This window comes from Chiloscyllium plagiosum, chromosome 5, assembly GCF_004010195.1.
Source record: "Chiloscyllium plagiosum isolate BGI_BamShark_2017 chromosome 5, ASM401019v2, whole genome shotgun sequence".
NCBI classification, from domain to species: Eukaryota; Metazoa; Chordata; class Chondrichthyes; order Orectolobiformes; family Hemiscylliidae; genus Chiloscyllium; species Chiloscyllium plagiosum.
Window position 1 is genome coordinate 74581539 of NC_057714.1, and position 18137 is coordinate 74599675.

The 18137-nt window shown below is 39.9% G+C and overlaps 1 protein-coding gene across 1 annotated transcript in view; it reads right to left on the reverse strand.

The window, feature by feature from the left end:
- The window catches only part of cubn (cubilin (intrinsic factor-cobalamin receptor)), a 292612-nt gene that overhangs the window by 126092 nt on the left and 148383 nt on the right, over positions 1-18137 (reverse strand). The window contains exons 30-33 of the mRNA XM_043690378.1: positions 15931-16044; positions 4063-4191; positions 1213-1345; positions 688-893 (exon numbers count right to left, since the gene is read on the reverse strand). Coding sequence (XP_043546313.1) covers positions 688-893; positions 1213-1345; positions 4063-4191; positions 15931-16044 — 582 coding nt within the window. The remainder of the gene's footprint in view (positions 1-687; positions 894-1212; positions 1346-4062; positions 4192-15930; positions 16045-18137) is intronic.

The window sequence follows — 18137 nt, forward strand, 5'->3', positions numbered from 1 at the left end:
CACATCGAGTTAGACCCCATCTACCACCTGAGAAAAAGAACAGGAAATGACTCCACCACAGGAAATGACATCACCACAGGAAATGACATCATCAGTCCAAAGAAAGAAAACATATAAATGGAAAACAGGAATTATCAGCAGTGCTTCACCTGGAGGCCCATTGAAGATGTTACCTAGTAGGGTGACGAAACGTCTGGAAATAAACCTTCCAGCTCAGCGAACAAACCTACATCCATACATTTTTTGTACTTGAAAGACAAAACAATCTTAAAAGAGAAATACATGTTCCACATTTCTAATTTCACTTCCTGGGAACAGCTGTCAAATAGACTCTAGAATTGGGCTCACCAACCATGCAAGGACCCACAAAACCCATGATCAGTGACACAGAGGTTCCCAGGCAGATAATCAATTGCCACTGCTGACAATGATGGCAGATAAAGCAAGTTTATTTAGATAGATTTTTTTCAGAGCTGGAAAAAGCATAATGGATCAAAAGTATTCCCATGTTGTAAAATACTGTTTCTTTTCAACATAACCATTTATTCGAAATGATCATTGAGGTAATCAGATTTACATTTTTATTACTCATAAAAATATTGTGATCCACCCTTCATATTAGTAAAATATTTCAGTTTAAAGTATGAGAGGTTTTGACAAGTATCATGTTCTGAATCCAATACTTACAATGAGAAAATATGGCACTGAATCTACCACCAGGAGATGTTGGATCAGAAACAAACTTCACCCACAAGATGTGCCCCTTAATTGATGTGTAATTTGCAGGTAAAGAAAGACCACAGTAACGTTCAATTAGCTGTCCAGTGGAATTTCCTTCTCGAATTTCAAGGTAAGCTGAGGTACAGTTTATACTTAATCCAATTTCAAAAGTTCTGTTGAATGTAGACAAAATGAATAATACATTTCATCTGATGATCTGATGAGTTATCTAGCAATGCTGCAGAGTCCATGCTAAACATTACTACATTAATAACAATTTACAATAAACAAGGTAGTTTAATCAAAGGAAACATTTCCTTTTGGTATTAGTCTAAAATAAATATGTCTACCCCTAAAGCGCATGGCTGCAAGTCCAAGAAATCAGCTCACCACCAACTCCTTAAAGCAAGTAGGGACAGCAATTAATGCTGGCCCAGCTAACAATGCACGCATCCCACAAGAGAATAAAACAAAAGTGTAAATGGTAATTACATGAAGGATAGTTGGACATGGTTACCAGGTGAACTGATGATATACCAGACACACTCATAGTTGGGTGGAGATTCATCAGGGAAGTTGGGACTATTGAAAGCTCCTGTTTCCATGTGATATGTTCCACCACACGCTGTGAAAGGATTAATAGTGAACAACTCTGGTAAGTATTACTCATTGCCAATGTTGTTAATAATAATCAATTTTATAAAAGTTTACTTGCTGGTTTTAATACAAGCTTTCCAATGCATAATCTGTGTACAATTTCACTGATTGATTAATTAAACTAAGCTTGCTGCATTTTTGAACAAAATCAATGGCTTGCATAAACTTTAAACTTTGACTAAGCCCAGCACTTCATTTTATGATTTTAATTTGGTACCTGATTTTTTTATCCTGTTCTTTTCCATTAATATCATCATAAGTTGATAACATCATTATAAGTTAATAATTACATAATAATAGGCTTTTTCTTACTAGATGGCAAGGAGGGATCCTTCACGACTTCAGTAATTTTAATTAAAAAATAGATAATGTAAAAACATTGTGTAATACAAGAAAGAAGTTCTAATGGACTATTGGATCATTTTAAAACTTCTATCAAATGAAAACTGAATCTAATTGTCTATCCTTAAGGCCTTGCGAAAGTAATTAAGGATGATTTCATGGACGGAATTATGCCTTTTGGGGCAGATTTCTGCCAAAGCAGGTTTCCACACCTCTGAATCCAAGCCAACCCTCAGTTATTTTTCTGGGTCAGAGTTACTTGTGATTTACAACTGGTTCCCAGCAGCATTCCTGTTGTCCAGAGAAAGTCTATGATAAATAATGCTGCCAAACTAGTGCTAAAAGATGTGGCTGCAGCGCTAAACCAGATGTAAAGGATCTTAAAGGATCCTGGAGCTTAGCATCTGTGCACCACTGAAGGCCTAGGACAGGTCTGGAAGAAGGAGCAAAGGCATTTCAAGACTCTCTCCCTGCCAAGGTAGTTACTGCATGTTTTGCATGGCGAGAAAATGCTGGCAACACTGCACATTTGAGGGGTTGCAGAAGAGAAATTCTCTGGAAATCCTATGACACTCTTCATGTAGTCACTTACAGTGGAGAATGAGGAGGAGATGCCACTGGCAGTCTTAGTGTTGCAGAGTAAGCATAAACCTGATTAATTCATTGATGTGACTGTTGACTGGATGGTCCAAATATTGTCTCATTCTTTGCTGTGAATTTGGGAGGGATCACACAGAAGAATCCCAACCACACAATATTCTGCAGCTGCAGTCAAATTGATAAGAAAACATTTTACTCCAGGGCACACCCAGAAATTGTTGGCTTGTTTAAGACATCTATCACACCCTGAAAATGGATTCAAATTTAATACTACATACCCCATGAGTGAATGGAAATCAGTTCCTGTTAATAAAGAAAATGAATTCCAGTGGCTTTTATAAAGCAGCAACACAGCTGCAAACAAAAATGAATATAGTACAGGAGGAGAATGTTGGTATAAAAATGCAAAGGTCACAGGAGGCACAACACTCATGACTCACAAGACTCAGTTCAGAAAAGTCAGTTTCTTGGGAACTTAGGAATGCCAAAATATAATGGGAGTGTACAATTGAAGTCCATGTACTTCTGAATATGTCTTCAGGATCAGAAACATTGCTTGACTTTTCACCAACTGACATTTAGTAAAATATAACAGACTTAAAGATATTTTAGGTCCAGCGCTGGCTTTAATCACACTCTGTAGTTCTGACAAGACTCCTTTCATATGTTAGCTGAAATACTGTGGGTAAGTCTAAGTGTACTCCAGTGCCTTGCAAGAATTAAATGGCTGACTGACCCTTTTGGGCGGCACGGTGGCACAGTGGTTAGCACTGCTGCCTCACAGCACCAGAGACCCGGGTTCAATTCCCGCCTAAGGCGACTGACTGTGTGGAGTTTGCACGTTCTCCCCGTGTCTGCGTGAGTTTCCTCCAGGTGCTCCGGTGTCCTCCCACAGTCCAAAGATGTGCAGGTCAGGTGAATTGGCCATGCTAAATTGCCCATAGTGTTAGGTAAGGGGTAAATGTAGGGGTATGGGTGGGTTGCGCTTCGGTGAGGCGGTGTGGACTTGTTGGGCCGAAGGGCCTGTTTCCACACTGTAAGTAATCTAATCTAATCTGTAAGTAAACTGGGTGGAGATGGGATTTCCTCCCTCTGCAACAGGAAGTCACAGCTCATTGAATGGTTGTCCAATCAGAAATGAGCAGTTCTTCAGTAGTGGCAGTACCACCTGGAGCACTGGCCACTCCGGGTACTGCTGTGATGTTGAAAGGAAGCTGAGCTACCCTGGAGCAAAGATTGGAGGCAGGTCTGAGCTCTCGCAGACCAAACTGGCAGATCCCAGAGAAGAGGATGAGGATGGTGAAGGTCTAAGGTAGAAAGGCATGGGGAGGGAAACCTGGGATTTACCCTCTCTGATGGATGGAGAGGTCCTGTTAAGGAAGAACCCCCTTGGCAAACCAGCCCATTCAAGGAAACTGCAGGACTGAGCTGTTGTGCTATTCTTCTTGAGCTATTTTCTGATACTGTTTATTTTATCTGTATGTTTGTTGTATTTCTCTCTCACTATGTGTTGGATTTCATTACTGTTTGGTACTGATCCTTTTACTAAGGAATCCCTCATGTCGGGAAATAGGTCATTACTGTAGTTGGCTAGTGAACCATCTGAACGCTAAGGTAATACAAAAGACCCTCACCCTGAATTCTGAAATATGGTTTTTATCATGTAACCTGGACTCAAGATTATTTTGCAAGATCTTTCTTGTTTTTAAGGTTTTTAAAAAAGTTATATAGATATCACTTTACCTGATGTTGATGCAGCATAAATTGCTCGGAAACCTTTGCATGTAATGACATTGTTGGAACTGAAGTTGATAAACAAGGCATCACTGAATGATGTGATAGGATAAGGCATTGTATTTCCACAGTAACGACCTACAAATCATGGAAATAAATTAACATACACAGTAGATCATTTGAAACACTATAGCTTTGAAAACATTGCACAAAAAAACATTTGACAGTTGTTTGCTGATTTCAAAGCATCTCCTGCTCCCTCTTTTGAAAGTGATAACTTAAAATAACTGCTTGCAGGCTTTCCCTGAGTTATCAGAAATCCTGTACCAGCTGTAAGGCCTGTTCTTATGATCCTTGCCTTTTGGCCAAACCAGGCGGAGTGTCCTGGAATCCTTAAATGGTTGTGGGTGGCTCTTTTTGACTTGAGGCTATTCCTCTTGCATCTGCTGTGGTGGTACACAAAGCTAAGCAGCCACTTTTCCCTGCCATCAACATAAAACTGCTGCATGTGTGAGACAGGGAAGCCTGTAACCGGATCTCAAAAATCACCTGATCCATGACAAAGTGAAACAACTTAGCCTTGTGTCTAATCAGAAATGCTGATTAAATATTCTTGATTCCGATTCTTTTTTCACTGTACAAGCAATTGGTTGGGTGAGTTTTTTGAAGAAGTAACAAAGAGGATTGATGAGGACAGAGCGGTAGGTGTGATCTATATGGACTTCAGTAAGGCGTTCAACAAGGTTCCCCATTGGAGACTGGTGAGCAAGGTTATATCTCACGGAATACAGGGAGGACTAGCCACTTGGATACAGAACTGGCTCAAAGGTAGAAGACAGAGGGTGGTGGTGGAGGGTTGTTTTTCAGACTGGAGGCCTGTGACCAGTGGAGTGACACAAGGATCGGTGCTGGATCCAATACTTGTCATCATTTATATAAATGATTTGGATGTGAGCATAAGAGGTACAGTTAGTAAGTTTGCAGATGACACCAAAATTGGAGGAGTAGTGGACAGCAAAGAAGGTTACCTCAGATTACAACAGGATCTTGACCAGATGGGCCAATGGGCTGAGAAGTGGCAGATGGAGTTTAATTTAGATAAATTAAACTGCATTTTGCTGCATTTTGGGAAAGCAAATCTTAGCAGGACTTATAAACTTAATGGTGATGTCCTAGGGAGTGTTGCTGAACAAAGAGACCTTGGAGTGCAGGTTCATAGCTCCTTGAAAGTGTACTCGCAGGTAGAAAGGATAGTGAAGGCGGCGTTTGGTATGCTTTCCTTTATTGGTCAGAGTATTGAATACGGGAGTTGGAAGGTCATGTTGCGGCTGTACAGGACATTGGTTAGGCCACTATTAGAATATTGCATGTAATTCTGGTCTCCCTCCTATTGGAAAGATGTTGTGAAACTTGAAGGGGTTCAGAAAAGATTTACAAGGATGTTGCCAGGGTTGGAGGATTTGAGCTATAGGGAAAGGTTGAATGGCTAGGGCTGTTTTTCCTGGAGTGGCAGAGACTGAGGGGAGACCTTATAGAGGTTTACAAAATTATGAGGAACATGGATAGGGTAAATAGGCAAAGTCTTTTCCCTGGGGTGCAGGAGTGCAGAACTAGAGGGCATAGGTTTAGGGTGAGAGGGGAAAGATATAAAAGAGACCGAAGGGACAACTTTTTCACTGAGGGTGGAATGATCTGCCAGAAGAAGTGGTGGAGGCTAGTACAATTGCAACATTTAAAAGGCATGGGTATATGAATAGGAAGGGTTTGGAGGGATATGGGCCAGGTGCTGGCAGGTGGGACTAGATTGGATTGGGATATCTGTTCGGCATGGATGGGTTGGACCAAAGGGTCCTTTTCCATGCTGTACATCTCTATGACTTACAGCACCACTTTTTAAAGCTAAGATCATGTCAGTGTATGAAATATCTATTATGCTTTCAGAACAAGGTTTTTATTGTGACCTTGGCAGAACGCAGTTGAGCATCATTCGGCATATGTTTGTAAATACCACTTGGTAGTACTGTAAATGACCCATTCTACCAATTTGCAGAATGACAGTATGCTAATTTGGTGGCAATTGGCTGGGTTGGATTTATTTTGTGGACAGGAATGCCTGCGTGATTTTCCACATTTCTGGGTAGATTCCAGTGTTTGAACAGCTTGGTTAGAGGCGTGACTGATTCTGGAGTATAAGTCACAGTACACGTTGAACACTAACAGTTCATGTTAAGGATTTTGGATTAATAGGGATAAATAGGAGGAAATCCTGTTATAGCAAAAGGAATGGCCATGAGTCCAAGGTCTTATATGAGGCAAATGGGTGATGGATCTATTGACAAGAACCTGAGCCATCTTCAGTTGATTTCACATTCAACAAAAAAAAAGATTTTAGTGGATAAAAATGACTTCATACGAACAGCAAATAAATCTACGAGTGAAGTTTTTACTGTTGAAATTTTACTTCCTATTTGGGTTTCCATGCAGATTTTCTTGTTGTGTAATTATGAGCAGCTGATATATTAAGTTCTGAATAGGCAGGATGGTCAAATAAGCAATTTACTACAGTAATATTAAGCTGAAATTCCACAAGTGTTCAATTGACCTCCTGACGTTACAAAGTCTGATAGAAGCCCCTGGAGTTTCATGCCGATAGACCAGTTAAGCAACAAAGTACCGCAGCAGCAAAACAATCTGCTGTGTCCTGAGACCTCGGAGAGTCTTACCTGAAACTCAGTAAAGATTTTTTTTATTCAAAAGAAGGGTGAATGTGATGAGAATGAATTTCCACTCTAAGAGAACGAGTTAGACAAGATCCAAGATCAGACTGCAAGGCTAATTGTTTGTTCTAATAGCGAATGAATAAGTATATTGCAGAAAAAAACCCTCAAATGTTTCTTTGTTTCTTACTATTAACAGATAAATCCTTGCCTGATAACTAAGATAAGCTTCTCTTCTCTTTCAAGTTGGGAAGTTTGACTTGACCCAATTTGCAACATTGCACTTCTCTTTTGAAAGTCATTCAGAATTCAAAGTTTGTGAGAAAATTTGTAGCTTGGGTGCTTGTTGTTGTGGTTCTGGACAACACTACTATTACAGGACAAGCCAAACAGAGAGCAGCCAGGGAATTCCTAGAGGCATGGCACTCATCCACAGATTCTATCAACAAACACATCGACCTGGACCCAATATACTGGCCACTGCAACGGACAGCTGGAACTGACAACCAGAAGCGGCAGAGATAAATCACTATAAATGCCAGAGGAAACATCACAGAAGCGCTTCACAGGAGGCTCCCAAGCACTGAGGATGTCACCTAGACAGGGGACAAAACATCTGCAAGACAAATTCCCAGCTTGGCGAACACAACCACAACAACAGTCATTCAGAATGTTAGTATGCTAGAGTTGGGATGGGCAGCACACCACATACTGATGTAGACCGGAGATGGGAACAAAGGTGAGTACATGACAAGATAGAAGGCCTACCTTTGTTCTTGGGACAACGCCTCAGTCTTTTCATTTCATGGCCCTTACACTTCACTATCTCCCAACTCTTTCCCCCAAGTATCCCCATACCATCTCCTCCAATATCCATTGGTAACATCCATGATTGAATCATTTTGTAACCTTAAAAAAGGCCATTCAAACTCGCATTGGAAAACAAAATTTCCTCTTGGAAGTTTTCAATCAAACACATTAAACTAATGGGAAAACATATCTTTCACCTCAAGTACTAAACTAATCTTTTTAAAAAGGTAACCAATTATTTAAAAATCTATTCAAATCAGATGGAGTTTAATTTAGATAAATGTGAGGTGCTGCATTTTGGAAATACAAATCTTAGCAGGACTTATACACTTAATGGTAAGGTCCTCGGGAGTTTTGCTGAACAAAGAGACCTTGGAGTGCAGGTTCATAGCTCCTTGAAAGTGGAGTCACAGATAGACAGGATAGTGAAGACGACATTTGGTATGCTTTCCTTTATTGGTCAGAGTATTAAGTTACAGGACTTAGGAGGTCAGGTTGAGGCTGTACAGGACATTGGTTAGGCCACTGTTGGAATATTCTATCGGAAAGATGTTGTGAAACTTGAAAGGGTTCAGAAAAGATTTACAAGGATGTTTCTAGGGTTGGAGGATTTGAGCTATAGGGAGAGGTTGAATAGGTTGGGGCTGTTTTCCCTGGAGCTTCCGAGGCTGAGGGGTGACCGTACGGAGGTTTACAAAATCATGAGGGGCATGGATAGGATAAATAGACAGTCTTTTCCCTGGGGTCGGGGAATCCAGAACTAGAGGGCATAGGTTTAGGGTGAGAGGGGAAATGTATAAAAAAGATCTAAGGGGCAACTTTTTCACGCAGAGGGTGGTACGTATATGGAATGAGCTGCTAGAGGAAGTGGTGGAGGCTGGTACAATTGCAACATTTAAAAGGCATCTGGATGGGTAGATGGATAGGAGGAGTTTGAAGGGATATGGGCTGGATGCTGGCAGGTGAGACTAGATTGGGTTGTGATATCTGCTCGGCATGAACGGGTTGGACCGAAGGGTCTGTTTCCGTGCTGTACATCTCTATGACTGTATGACTCTATTAAACGATGTTTTTGTTCTGAAGAAGAGGCATACTGGACTTGAAACATTAACTCTGCTTTTCTCTCCATTCAGGTTTTTCTGTGATAACATGTATTTCATTAACAAGAATTCGTTGTAACGCGATTGATGAATTAGGGACACTGTTTCTAAAGCATAAACTTTTAAAACATGTGTTCGCTGTAATGCAATTACTGTACATTGACAACACTAAGTGCTGTTCCTAAAGCGAGATTTTTCTATGATGCGGTGTTACACAAGAATGCAACCATCGTGTTATAGAAAGAACTATCTGTATATGCTGCCTGAGCTGAGTTTCTCCAGTAGTCTCTGTTTCTATTTCAGATTTCCAGCATCTACAGTACTTTGCTTTTAGTTAAGTATTTAATTCACTGCGACTTCCCTTCTGGGTATATCCACCTTAAAAATGTTTTGTTCTTCTCTTTGACCAGTTTTAATTTTGAAGTTTGTTCCCCTTCGTCGCTTTCAATCTCCCTCCTAGTGTTTCATGAAGTGTTCGCCAAAACTCATAGCCACAATTCCTTCCTCAGTGATTGTCACTGGCTCTGTCATTCACTGCACACATAGCAACTGAAGTTCCTTTCATCATTTTGAATCCACCCAAGATTACAGCTATCTCCAAGACATACAGCACTCCTCAAAAGGTTGCTCCAACCTCATCTTAAGATTCACACTCAGTGCCATGCAGACTCTCGACCTCTCTCTCCATCCACGCCATTTGACTCTATGTAAAAGCTGTCCCAGTCTCAAAACTGTACATGACACTTCATATGGGATCTCACAAGCCGCTATGTAAATAGACCTTACAACAAACAGGCTCTTTGAAGTTAACTGACCGGACATCAGCCATTTTGTTCCATGCTTTTCAAAGATTCAATGGAGTTTCAATTAGAACTGAACAGTTTATTTATGTTGTCTGTAAAGATCCTTGATCTTTAAAATGTTTGAAAAGCACAAGATAGACCTGTCTCATTGATGCATTTAAATCAGATCTTCAATACTGTGAAAGCAGAATGACTGGATAAAGCACTCCAATGCATATGAACACTAACTCAATGTTGATCAAATTACTGGCCATTTACCTTTAAGGATAGAGTTTGAAGATCAATCACTACATTAAAACCTTATATACATCATTAAAAGGCATTGCATGACGACATTTGAAGTTGGCAACACCTTATAAGTTTACCTACATTATAGTTATGCCATATGATAGTAACACTTACTGGGAGATGGAAACCACTTTTAAAATTCAGTATGATGTGGAGCTGCTGGTGTTTAGGGTGGACAAGGTCAAAAATCACATGGCACCAGGTGCACCTGATGAAGGAGCAGCGCTCCAAATGCTAGTGCTTCCAAATAAACCTGTTGAACTATAGCTGGTGTTGTGTAATGTTTAACTTTGTAAACTCTAGTCCAAAACCAGCATCTCCAAATCATGACCTGGTAAAGGAACAGTGCTCCAAAAGATAGTGCTTTCAAATACATCCGTTGGACTATAACCTGGTGCCATGTGATTTTTGACCTTGTCCACCCTAAATACCAGCACCTCCACATCATACTGAATTTTAAAGTGGCTTCCATCTCCCAGTAAGTGTTACCATCATATGGTGTTGTGTGATTTTTAACTTTCGTCAGATGTTGGTCAAAATTTAGTATGGGGTATAGAGACCATGTCTTCAGAAATTTGACTTCTTTTGTGGTTTTTGTACGGTCAGAGATTGTCATCTCTGAACATATCTCTGGAAATTACTTAGTGTGCAAATAGTCTTCCCAAGTGCTGAATAACTTCTCATCACCATTTCAAAGGATCAGGATTAGAATGACAACTTCAAGACTGGCAGACGCTATGAATATGGAATTTCAACAAAGACACTTCAGGGCGATAATCATAATTGGAATGTTGATTACATCTGTCAACCCATTTTGTCGACAATGAAATACATTGATCCTGACATCACATGACTGAAATTGGATTCCAGTTCCTAATTAATCCACAAAGACAGCCCAGCATGTCAGTCTGGAATACAAAGACTCGAAGGAAGCCATCTGTCGTGCAGCTGAGGAAAGGACTCTTGCCTCAAATGTGACCTTAGTAGAGAATTAAGGCTTATTTGCTTTACCTAAAGCAAGATTATATTTCTTCACTAAAGAGATTTTTGACCAAAACTCGATCTCCGACTTACTTTGTTTTCTGTGAACATGAAGGAATACTTTAGGTTTGCAACATTTCAGCTTAACAACTGCCTAAAGAAATGATTTTTCCATTGATAAATCTTTTAAGTGAGTAAAGTACATGTTGCATCTTTAGAAATCATCTTTTATTACGTGTGTATCTGTGGGTCTGAGGACTGACTGTTGTTTCATTTACATTCCCAATAATATAAAAAACGTTTATCTTTTCACTTGATTAATACTTAAAATGAAGCCTTTCTCAGATATTATTTAAAATCACGACACTAATAAAAGGAGAAATGCTCCTTCTCAAAAATATATGTGGCTGCAGTCAGAAGTGAAACAGAACTAATCAACGTTTCACTTGTCTGTTAACCTGTTAAAAGGTTCCCAGCTCTAGAACAGGCGTCTCCTGGTTTTGCAAATTTACTGATATGGAGTGGTTTCCATTGGCTTCAGGAACATTTAGGATCAAGAAAAAGATGTTAAGGAAAATTACACTTGCATCAGGCATTTAAATGGCAATTCTAACATCACTTTATGTAGGCTTCAGGTCCTAGACCACCTAGCTCAATAAATTTGGGGCTTGTGCTCTCCCATGTCCTTATTTCAATCCCTACACATCAGACCTTGTTAACACATAGTAAGCAATTACACACAACCCATTGTTAGCTAGTAACAGTCCCCATTAACAGCAGTTCACCCTTCTAGCCAGATTGATATCACTCCTTTGTCCTACTGTTCTCCTCTCCTTTTGGGTTCAATCATTTACTCCTTACCTCCTCCCCCACCCAATCTTCTACATATAAACCGGCATTTTCCTAGCTACCATCAGTTCTGGGTATGTGTCACTCGACCCAAAATTTTAACTCTGACTTCTCTCCATAGATGCTGCCAGACTTGCTGAGATTTTCCAGCCATTTCTATTTTTGAGCAAAGAAGGTTACCTTAGAGTAGAATGGATCTTGATCAGATAAAGTTTAACTTAGAAACATGCGAGCTGCCACATTTTGGTTCCAAATCAGGGCAGGACTTATACACTTAACGGTAAGGTCCTGGAGAGTGCTGGTGAACAAAGAGACCTTGGAGTGCAGGTTCATAGTTCCATGAAAGTGGATTCCCAGGTTGACAAGGTAGTGAGGATGACATTTGGTACACTTGCTTTTATTGGCCAGTGCATTGAGTATAGGAGTTAGGAAGCCATGTTGCAGCTGTACAGGACATTGGTTAGGCCACTGTGTGCAATTCTGGTCTCCTTGTCATAGGTAAGATGTTGTTAAAGTTGAAAAGGTTTTGAAAAGATTTACAAGGATGTTGCCAGATTTGGAGGGTTTTACCTATGGAGAGAGGCTGACTAGACTGGGGCTATTTTCCCTGGAGCATCGGAGACTGAGGGATGACCTTATAGAGGTTTATAAAATCATGACGAACATGGAGAGGGTGAATAGACAAGGTATTTTTCCATGGTAGGGGACGCCAGAACCAAAGGACAGAGATTGAAGGTGAGGGGGAAAGATTTAAAAGAGACCTAAGGGGCAACTTTTTCACATCGAGGATAATGCATGAATGAAATGAATTGCCAGAGGAAGTGGAGGCTGGTACAATTGCAGCATTTAAAAGGCATCTGGATGGGTACATGAATAGGAACTGTTTAGAGGGATATGGGCCAACTGCTGACCAATGGGACTAGATTAATGTAGCATATCTGGTCGGCATGGATGAGTTGGGGCAAAAGGTTTGTTTCTGTGCTGTACATCTCTATGAGGAGAAAGTGAGGTCTGCAGATGCTGGAGATCAGAGCTGAAAATGTGTTGCTGGAAAAGCGCAGCAGGCCAGGCAGCATCCAAGGAGCAGGAGAATCGACGTTTCGGGCATAAGCCCTTCTTCAGGAATCATCTCTATGACTCTATTTATCTCTTTGCAGTGTTCTCGGTTGGAGAACTTCCAATATAATGGCCAAATATGTTTATACTGAATTAAATGTTGGCAACCCACATTGAATTTATGGCTGAGATTATAATTGAAGGATATAGATATAATATTTAGGATTGGGTTAAAAAAGGTAAGTAAGTAACAAGAATCTCAAGAGAGCAAGTGTACATGATGCTTTTTTTGCATCTGTTATTTTTAATAAGATAGTGAAAATAATAATGAGGCTAATAATGTGCACAGTCAAAATGCTGACTTGCTTCAGTCAGCCATGCATAAGTTATCCTCAGACTATTTCCTGTTGCCAATGTGTAACTTGAAAACTTCCTTCTGATCCAGTTTAGCTCTTTAACCGGCAGGTAATTATTGTCCTATCTTAACTTTGAAAACATTACATATTGTGAGGAATTCAGAAAACTGGCATGCTATCTATTTTCAAAGTACACTCCATTGTAAGACTTCAGAGCATACTTTGACTATAATTGTAAGACCTAGACTGAGCTTGGGAGAGCCAGTATAGAGTTTGGAAGCCTTGATTAGTTACAAGATCCATTACAGTATGTATGCTTTCAGAAATTTTCCAAATTTAAGTTTACCGTCATAAGAACTAATATTTACTAAAAGTAATGGGGTTCAGTCCATCCATTTTTGGATGTCTGTATAGGGCATTAGTTGCCTGGGCACAGGTCTTCTCTCCCATTTGGTTAACTGAAGTTCTCCTGCCATCTTCAGTCTTCCTTCTTGTGCATCCAACCCTTAAAACCCCAGACTCAATAATCTTGTGCATCCAACCCACTAAGCACGATCAGAGACATCCTGAAATTATTTGGCTTCTTAGTGGATGCACAGTTCATGGTCAATCTTGGATTAGCCAGACACATGTGCCCAATTCCTGCCAATTCTCACTGATATCATCAATTCCTTCTGTCTCCTGCCTAGTTCTTTGATGTGCCAATCACTTTGTAACATCATCCTTTTAGTAACAGCTTGGCTCTTTTAGCTTACCAACTTATCTTTACCAAGGCAAGGTGGCATCAGTGAATCTGCTTTTGCATCTGCCTAGCATATGCAGCTTCACCTCGTTGTGATTAACTATCATCCCAAAGTCCCAGCTGATACATTTAAAAAGATAGAAGTAAATACAAGGCTAAAAAATTGACTCCCGAAACCTAATTCTAAAATGGTGTTTTACCTAAAAGCATTATCGACCCCCCTGGACTTTCAAATTGGTACAGACTAATTATGGAAGTTGTAGGTTAGATTAGTAGATAGTTGAGTTTTGTTTGTTTTTTTGTCTTTTTTTTCGGGGGTTTTTTTGTTTTGTTTTTTTTTGTTAAATTTTGGCTATTGTATATTTGAGCTAATTGTATATCAATGTTTATATCTGAGAGTTTTGTTTATTTTTGTAAACTTGTAAAAATGTTAAATTTCTAATAAAAATATCTATAAGAAAAAGCATTATCGAAAGATAGGAAGATAGAAACATCCTTGTAAACCTGCATTGGATTCCCTCCAGGGCCAAAACATCCTTCCTATGGTGTGCTGCATAGGAAGTATGCAGTACTCAAGGGGTGTCTGACAAGGATTTTGTATAACTGCAGCATAACTTCTGCATTCCTACACTTCAGCCCTTTAAATATGAAAGCCAGCATCCCATTAGTCTTCTTAATTATTTTCTGCACCTGCTTGTGGCATTTTAAAGAGCTATGCATCTGAACCTGTAAATCTCTTTGCATATCCACTGTATTTAATTTTGCGCTTTCCAAAACAAAAATACCCAGATCTATCCCTTTTCGGTCTGAAATGCATGACCTCACACTATCTGCCACAGCTTTGCCCATTCACCTATCAATATCCTGTTGTAATTTCATGCTGTCATTAACGCTTCCTACAATGCTGTCCAATTTTGAGTCAGCAAATTTGAATATATGAATTCTTATGCCATTACCCAAGTCGTTAATGAATTTTGATAATAATTGAAGCCCCAACACAGATCCTTGCTGGACCCCACTGGTTGTGTCTGCAATTTCAATATTTACCCATTATTCCAATTCTCTGTTTCCTGCCACTCAACCAATTTCCTATCCATATTAGTAATTTGCCTTCAGTCCTGTGGGCTTCCACCTTACCTAACAGTCTCTTGTGTCAGACATTGTCAAACATCTTCTGAAATCCATATAAATAACATCCATCATCTTACCACTGTCCCGCAACCTTTGACACCTCTTCAAAAAAAAACTCTACAAGGTTTGTCAGGCGTGACCTAACCTTCAAGAATCCATGCTGACTCTCCCTGATTAGCTGAAGTTTTTTGAGGTGTTCAGTTACCCTATCCTTGATTATAGACTCCAAAATCTTCCCCACCACAGATGTCAGGCTAACTGGTCAGTCATTCCCTGGTTCCCCTCATATCACTCCGTTGTTAAAGAATGGAGTGATATGAGCATATCAAGACAATGTGTTAGCCGAAATCTGTATTAGCCTTATGTATAAGCTGGTGGCTTTAATTTTGACCTGGGCCATAAGGCTTTCCTCCTTGCAGAAACATGTCCTCTCTGTAGCTACACTCGAATAGAATATGATTTAATTCCTCATTTAATACATCCAATCAAAATAATTAATTATTGAAAAATAACCTAATCCTCCACCACAAAGGATTAAAATTAAAAATCATGAGTTACAATTTTATGAATCATTTTTTCTGATTATTAACGACAAGGAAACTTTAGCACACCCCTAAGATGTGCATTCAGTTAAATGTAAGTGAAAGACTGACTTAAACCAACAATTATTTTGAATAATAGAGGTTTTTTTAGATTAGATTACTTACAGTGTGGAAACAGGCCCTTCGGCCCAACAAGTCCACACCGACCTGCCACCCACCCAGACCCATTCCCCTACATTTACCCCTTCACCTAACACTACAGGCAATTTAGCATGGCCAATTTACCCAACCTGCACATTTTTGGACGATGGGAGGAAACCGGAGCACCCGGAGGAAACCCACACCGACACAAGGAGAATGTGCAAACTCCACACAGACAGTCGCCTGAGGCGGGAATTGAACCCGGGTCTCTGGCGCTGTGAGGCAGCAGTGCTAACCACTGTGCCACCCACAAACCAGGTATGCTGGTTTACAAATGAAAACTATGTCACTCCTAACTCACCAATAGAAGGGGCTCCATCGTTGTCTCCATTTAAGACTTGCAAAGCATCTGCTGAGCAGTTTGCACTGTTGTTTTCGATTGCGAAGTCAGTAAAAGAGATTGTAACATGGTTAACTGTTAATAAAACAAAATCCTCCAGTTACTGCAGTAGTTACAGTTCACTAATCAAAGCCAATGACTACGGGGAAACCATGAGCAATTATATATCCTTTCACAAATTAATTCATTCATTTTTTTCAAAAGGAAATAACATTCTATCCTAGAAACTGAAACCTTTGATGGGAACTACTGAAACTTCAATTTTTGAGACGTGGTTCCAAAATTTTCAAAGTGTCCCCGTGTAAGAATGCCCCCAATAAATATCTCTCAGGTCGATTGAATCTCCAAATTTAAGGTGAAGTGAAATTTGCTTTGCAGAAGGGACAAGGCAAGGGGCAGAACAATTTTGCCTTTACCTGGCTTCTTCATGAAGATATGGTGGGCCAGTGGGATGCAGCAGAAGCTCTGGTGACAGGAGGACATCTTTTAACACCCAAAGGAATTCTCATCAAATTGACGCTCAAGGATGGGATTTCAGGGGGTGTTCTGGGAAGGATTGCATAGTTAATCCTCTAAATTGTTTTGCAAGGTTTGCAGGACAACTTTCACTCATGTGATTCCAGGTGTCCTTCCTGCAGTCTTCACCCAGTGAGAAAGCTGCAATTGCCTTCCCACATAGGCCATTGCTAAAATTGCAAGTGGGGTCCGATGATGTCTTCAGACGTATATGTCCATATTGAAGGAAGACTGTGCTGGCTTCACACAGACACCCATTCTGCCTGCTCAGAAGAGAGGTAAGAATTGATGAAAGCGGGAACTGTGTGGGATATTGACAGGCAAGTTACCTGGACAATTATATCTCTGTCAGAGATTTAAGATCACTGCTAGTTTCTGAAATAACACAGAATTAACCACCTAAGTTCTGCTTTGTAATACTCTAGTGAATTTGTGTGTAGCATTGGGCAAATTTTTTCCATCACATTTCTTTTCAATACTAGCATATAACCAATTGGTGCGGCAGTGGCACCATGGTTGCAGTAATATCATATTCTGGATTGTGTTGTCATCTCCTTTTCTGTTTTAATATGGAAAAACACCTTGTAAAATCTTCCTTAAGATAACACTCCTTTCATGTCCCTTTAATTACTTCACAGATTGTTTGCATCTCCAATTGATTTTTTTATTGAATTTAATACCCAGGTTATAGAATAAAATCTCTTTGCAAAGAGATAAGGCTTTCTAGCAGACATTCCTGCAGACAATGCCCTTTTAAAGAAAGATCTGAATTCACTGAGTACTGTATGACCTGGCATTTAGCCTTCATTATCTATATTTCTGCATGACAAGACTTTGATTCCACTTGAAATGATTGAGTCTCTGAGCTGCTTGGGTACAAATTCAAGTCAAGGTGGCCACAGCCACTCTGCCAAAATAAACAGAGCATTAAGTATCTAATGCCTCAAATTTAGCTCTGTTGCCAATGCATTTGCTCCTGACAAATTAGGTAAAATAAATTATTTGATATGTTACTCTCACTTCTATTAGCACCAATTTCCCTTCCATATTGCAGTTCAGTTCTTTTGTCCATTTCAATGTTTGGAACAAAGCTGTAATGAGGTGTGTAATAGAGATTCTGGAACAAGTGATTCTGGTACAACCAAAAGCTGAGCATCAGTAATTCAGCTTTTGCTGGTTAAATGCTGCTTGACAGCACCATCAGTGACATCTTTGATTACTTTTCTGATGTTTGAGAGTAGACTGATCAGGTTCTAAATTGCCTGATTGGAACTGCTCTGCTTTTTGTAAACATAACATCCTGTGTAAACTTCCACATTGTCAGGTAAATGCCAGTATTGTAGCTGTAATGCAATAATTTAGCTTGGTTTGTGCTGGTTTTGGAGCACAAGTCTTCAGCAGTCCTGCCAGATCCCATATCCTGAGCTGTACCCTGTGTCTTCAGTCATTCCTCAATCTCATGTGATACTGAGGACCAGGTCTGGTAGATTAATGTTGAGGGATAAATAGCAGACAGGACACTGGAGAGATGTCTCCTGCTTGTCTTTGGAGTGATACTGTGGGTTATTTTATGCCCACTTGAATAGGCATTTTTACATTTCATTAAAACGGCAGCACCTCTTACAATACAGCGCTCCCTCAGTACTTCACAA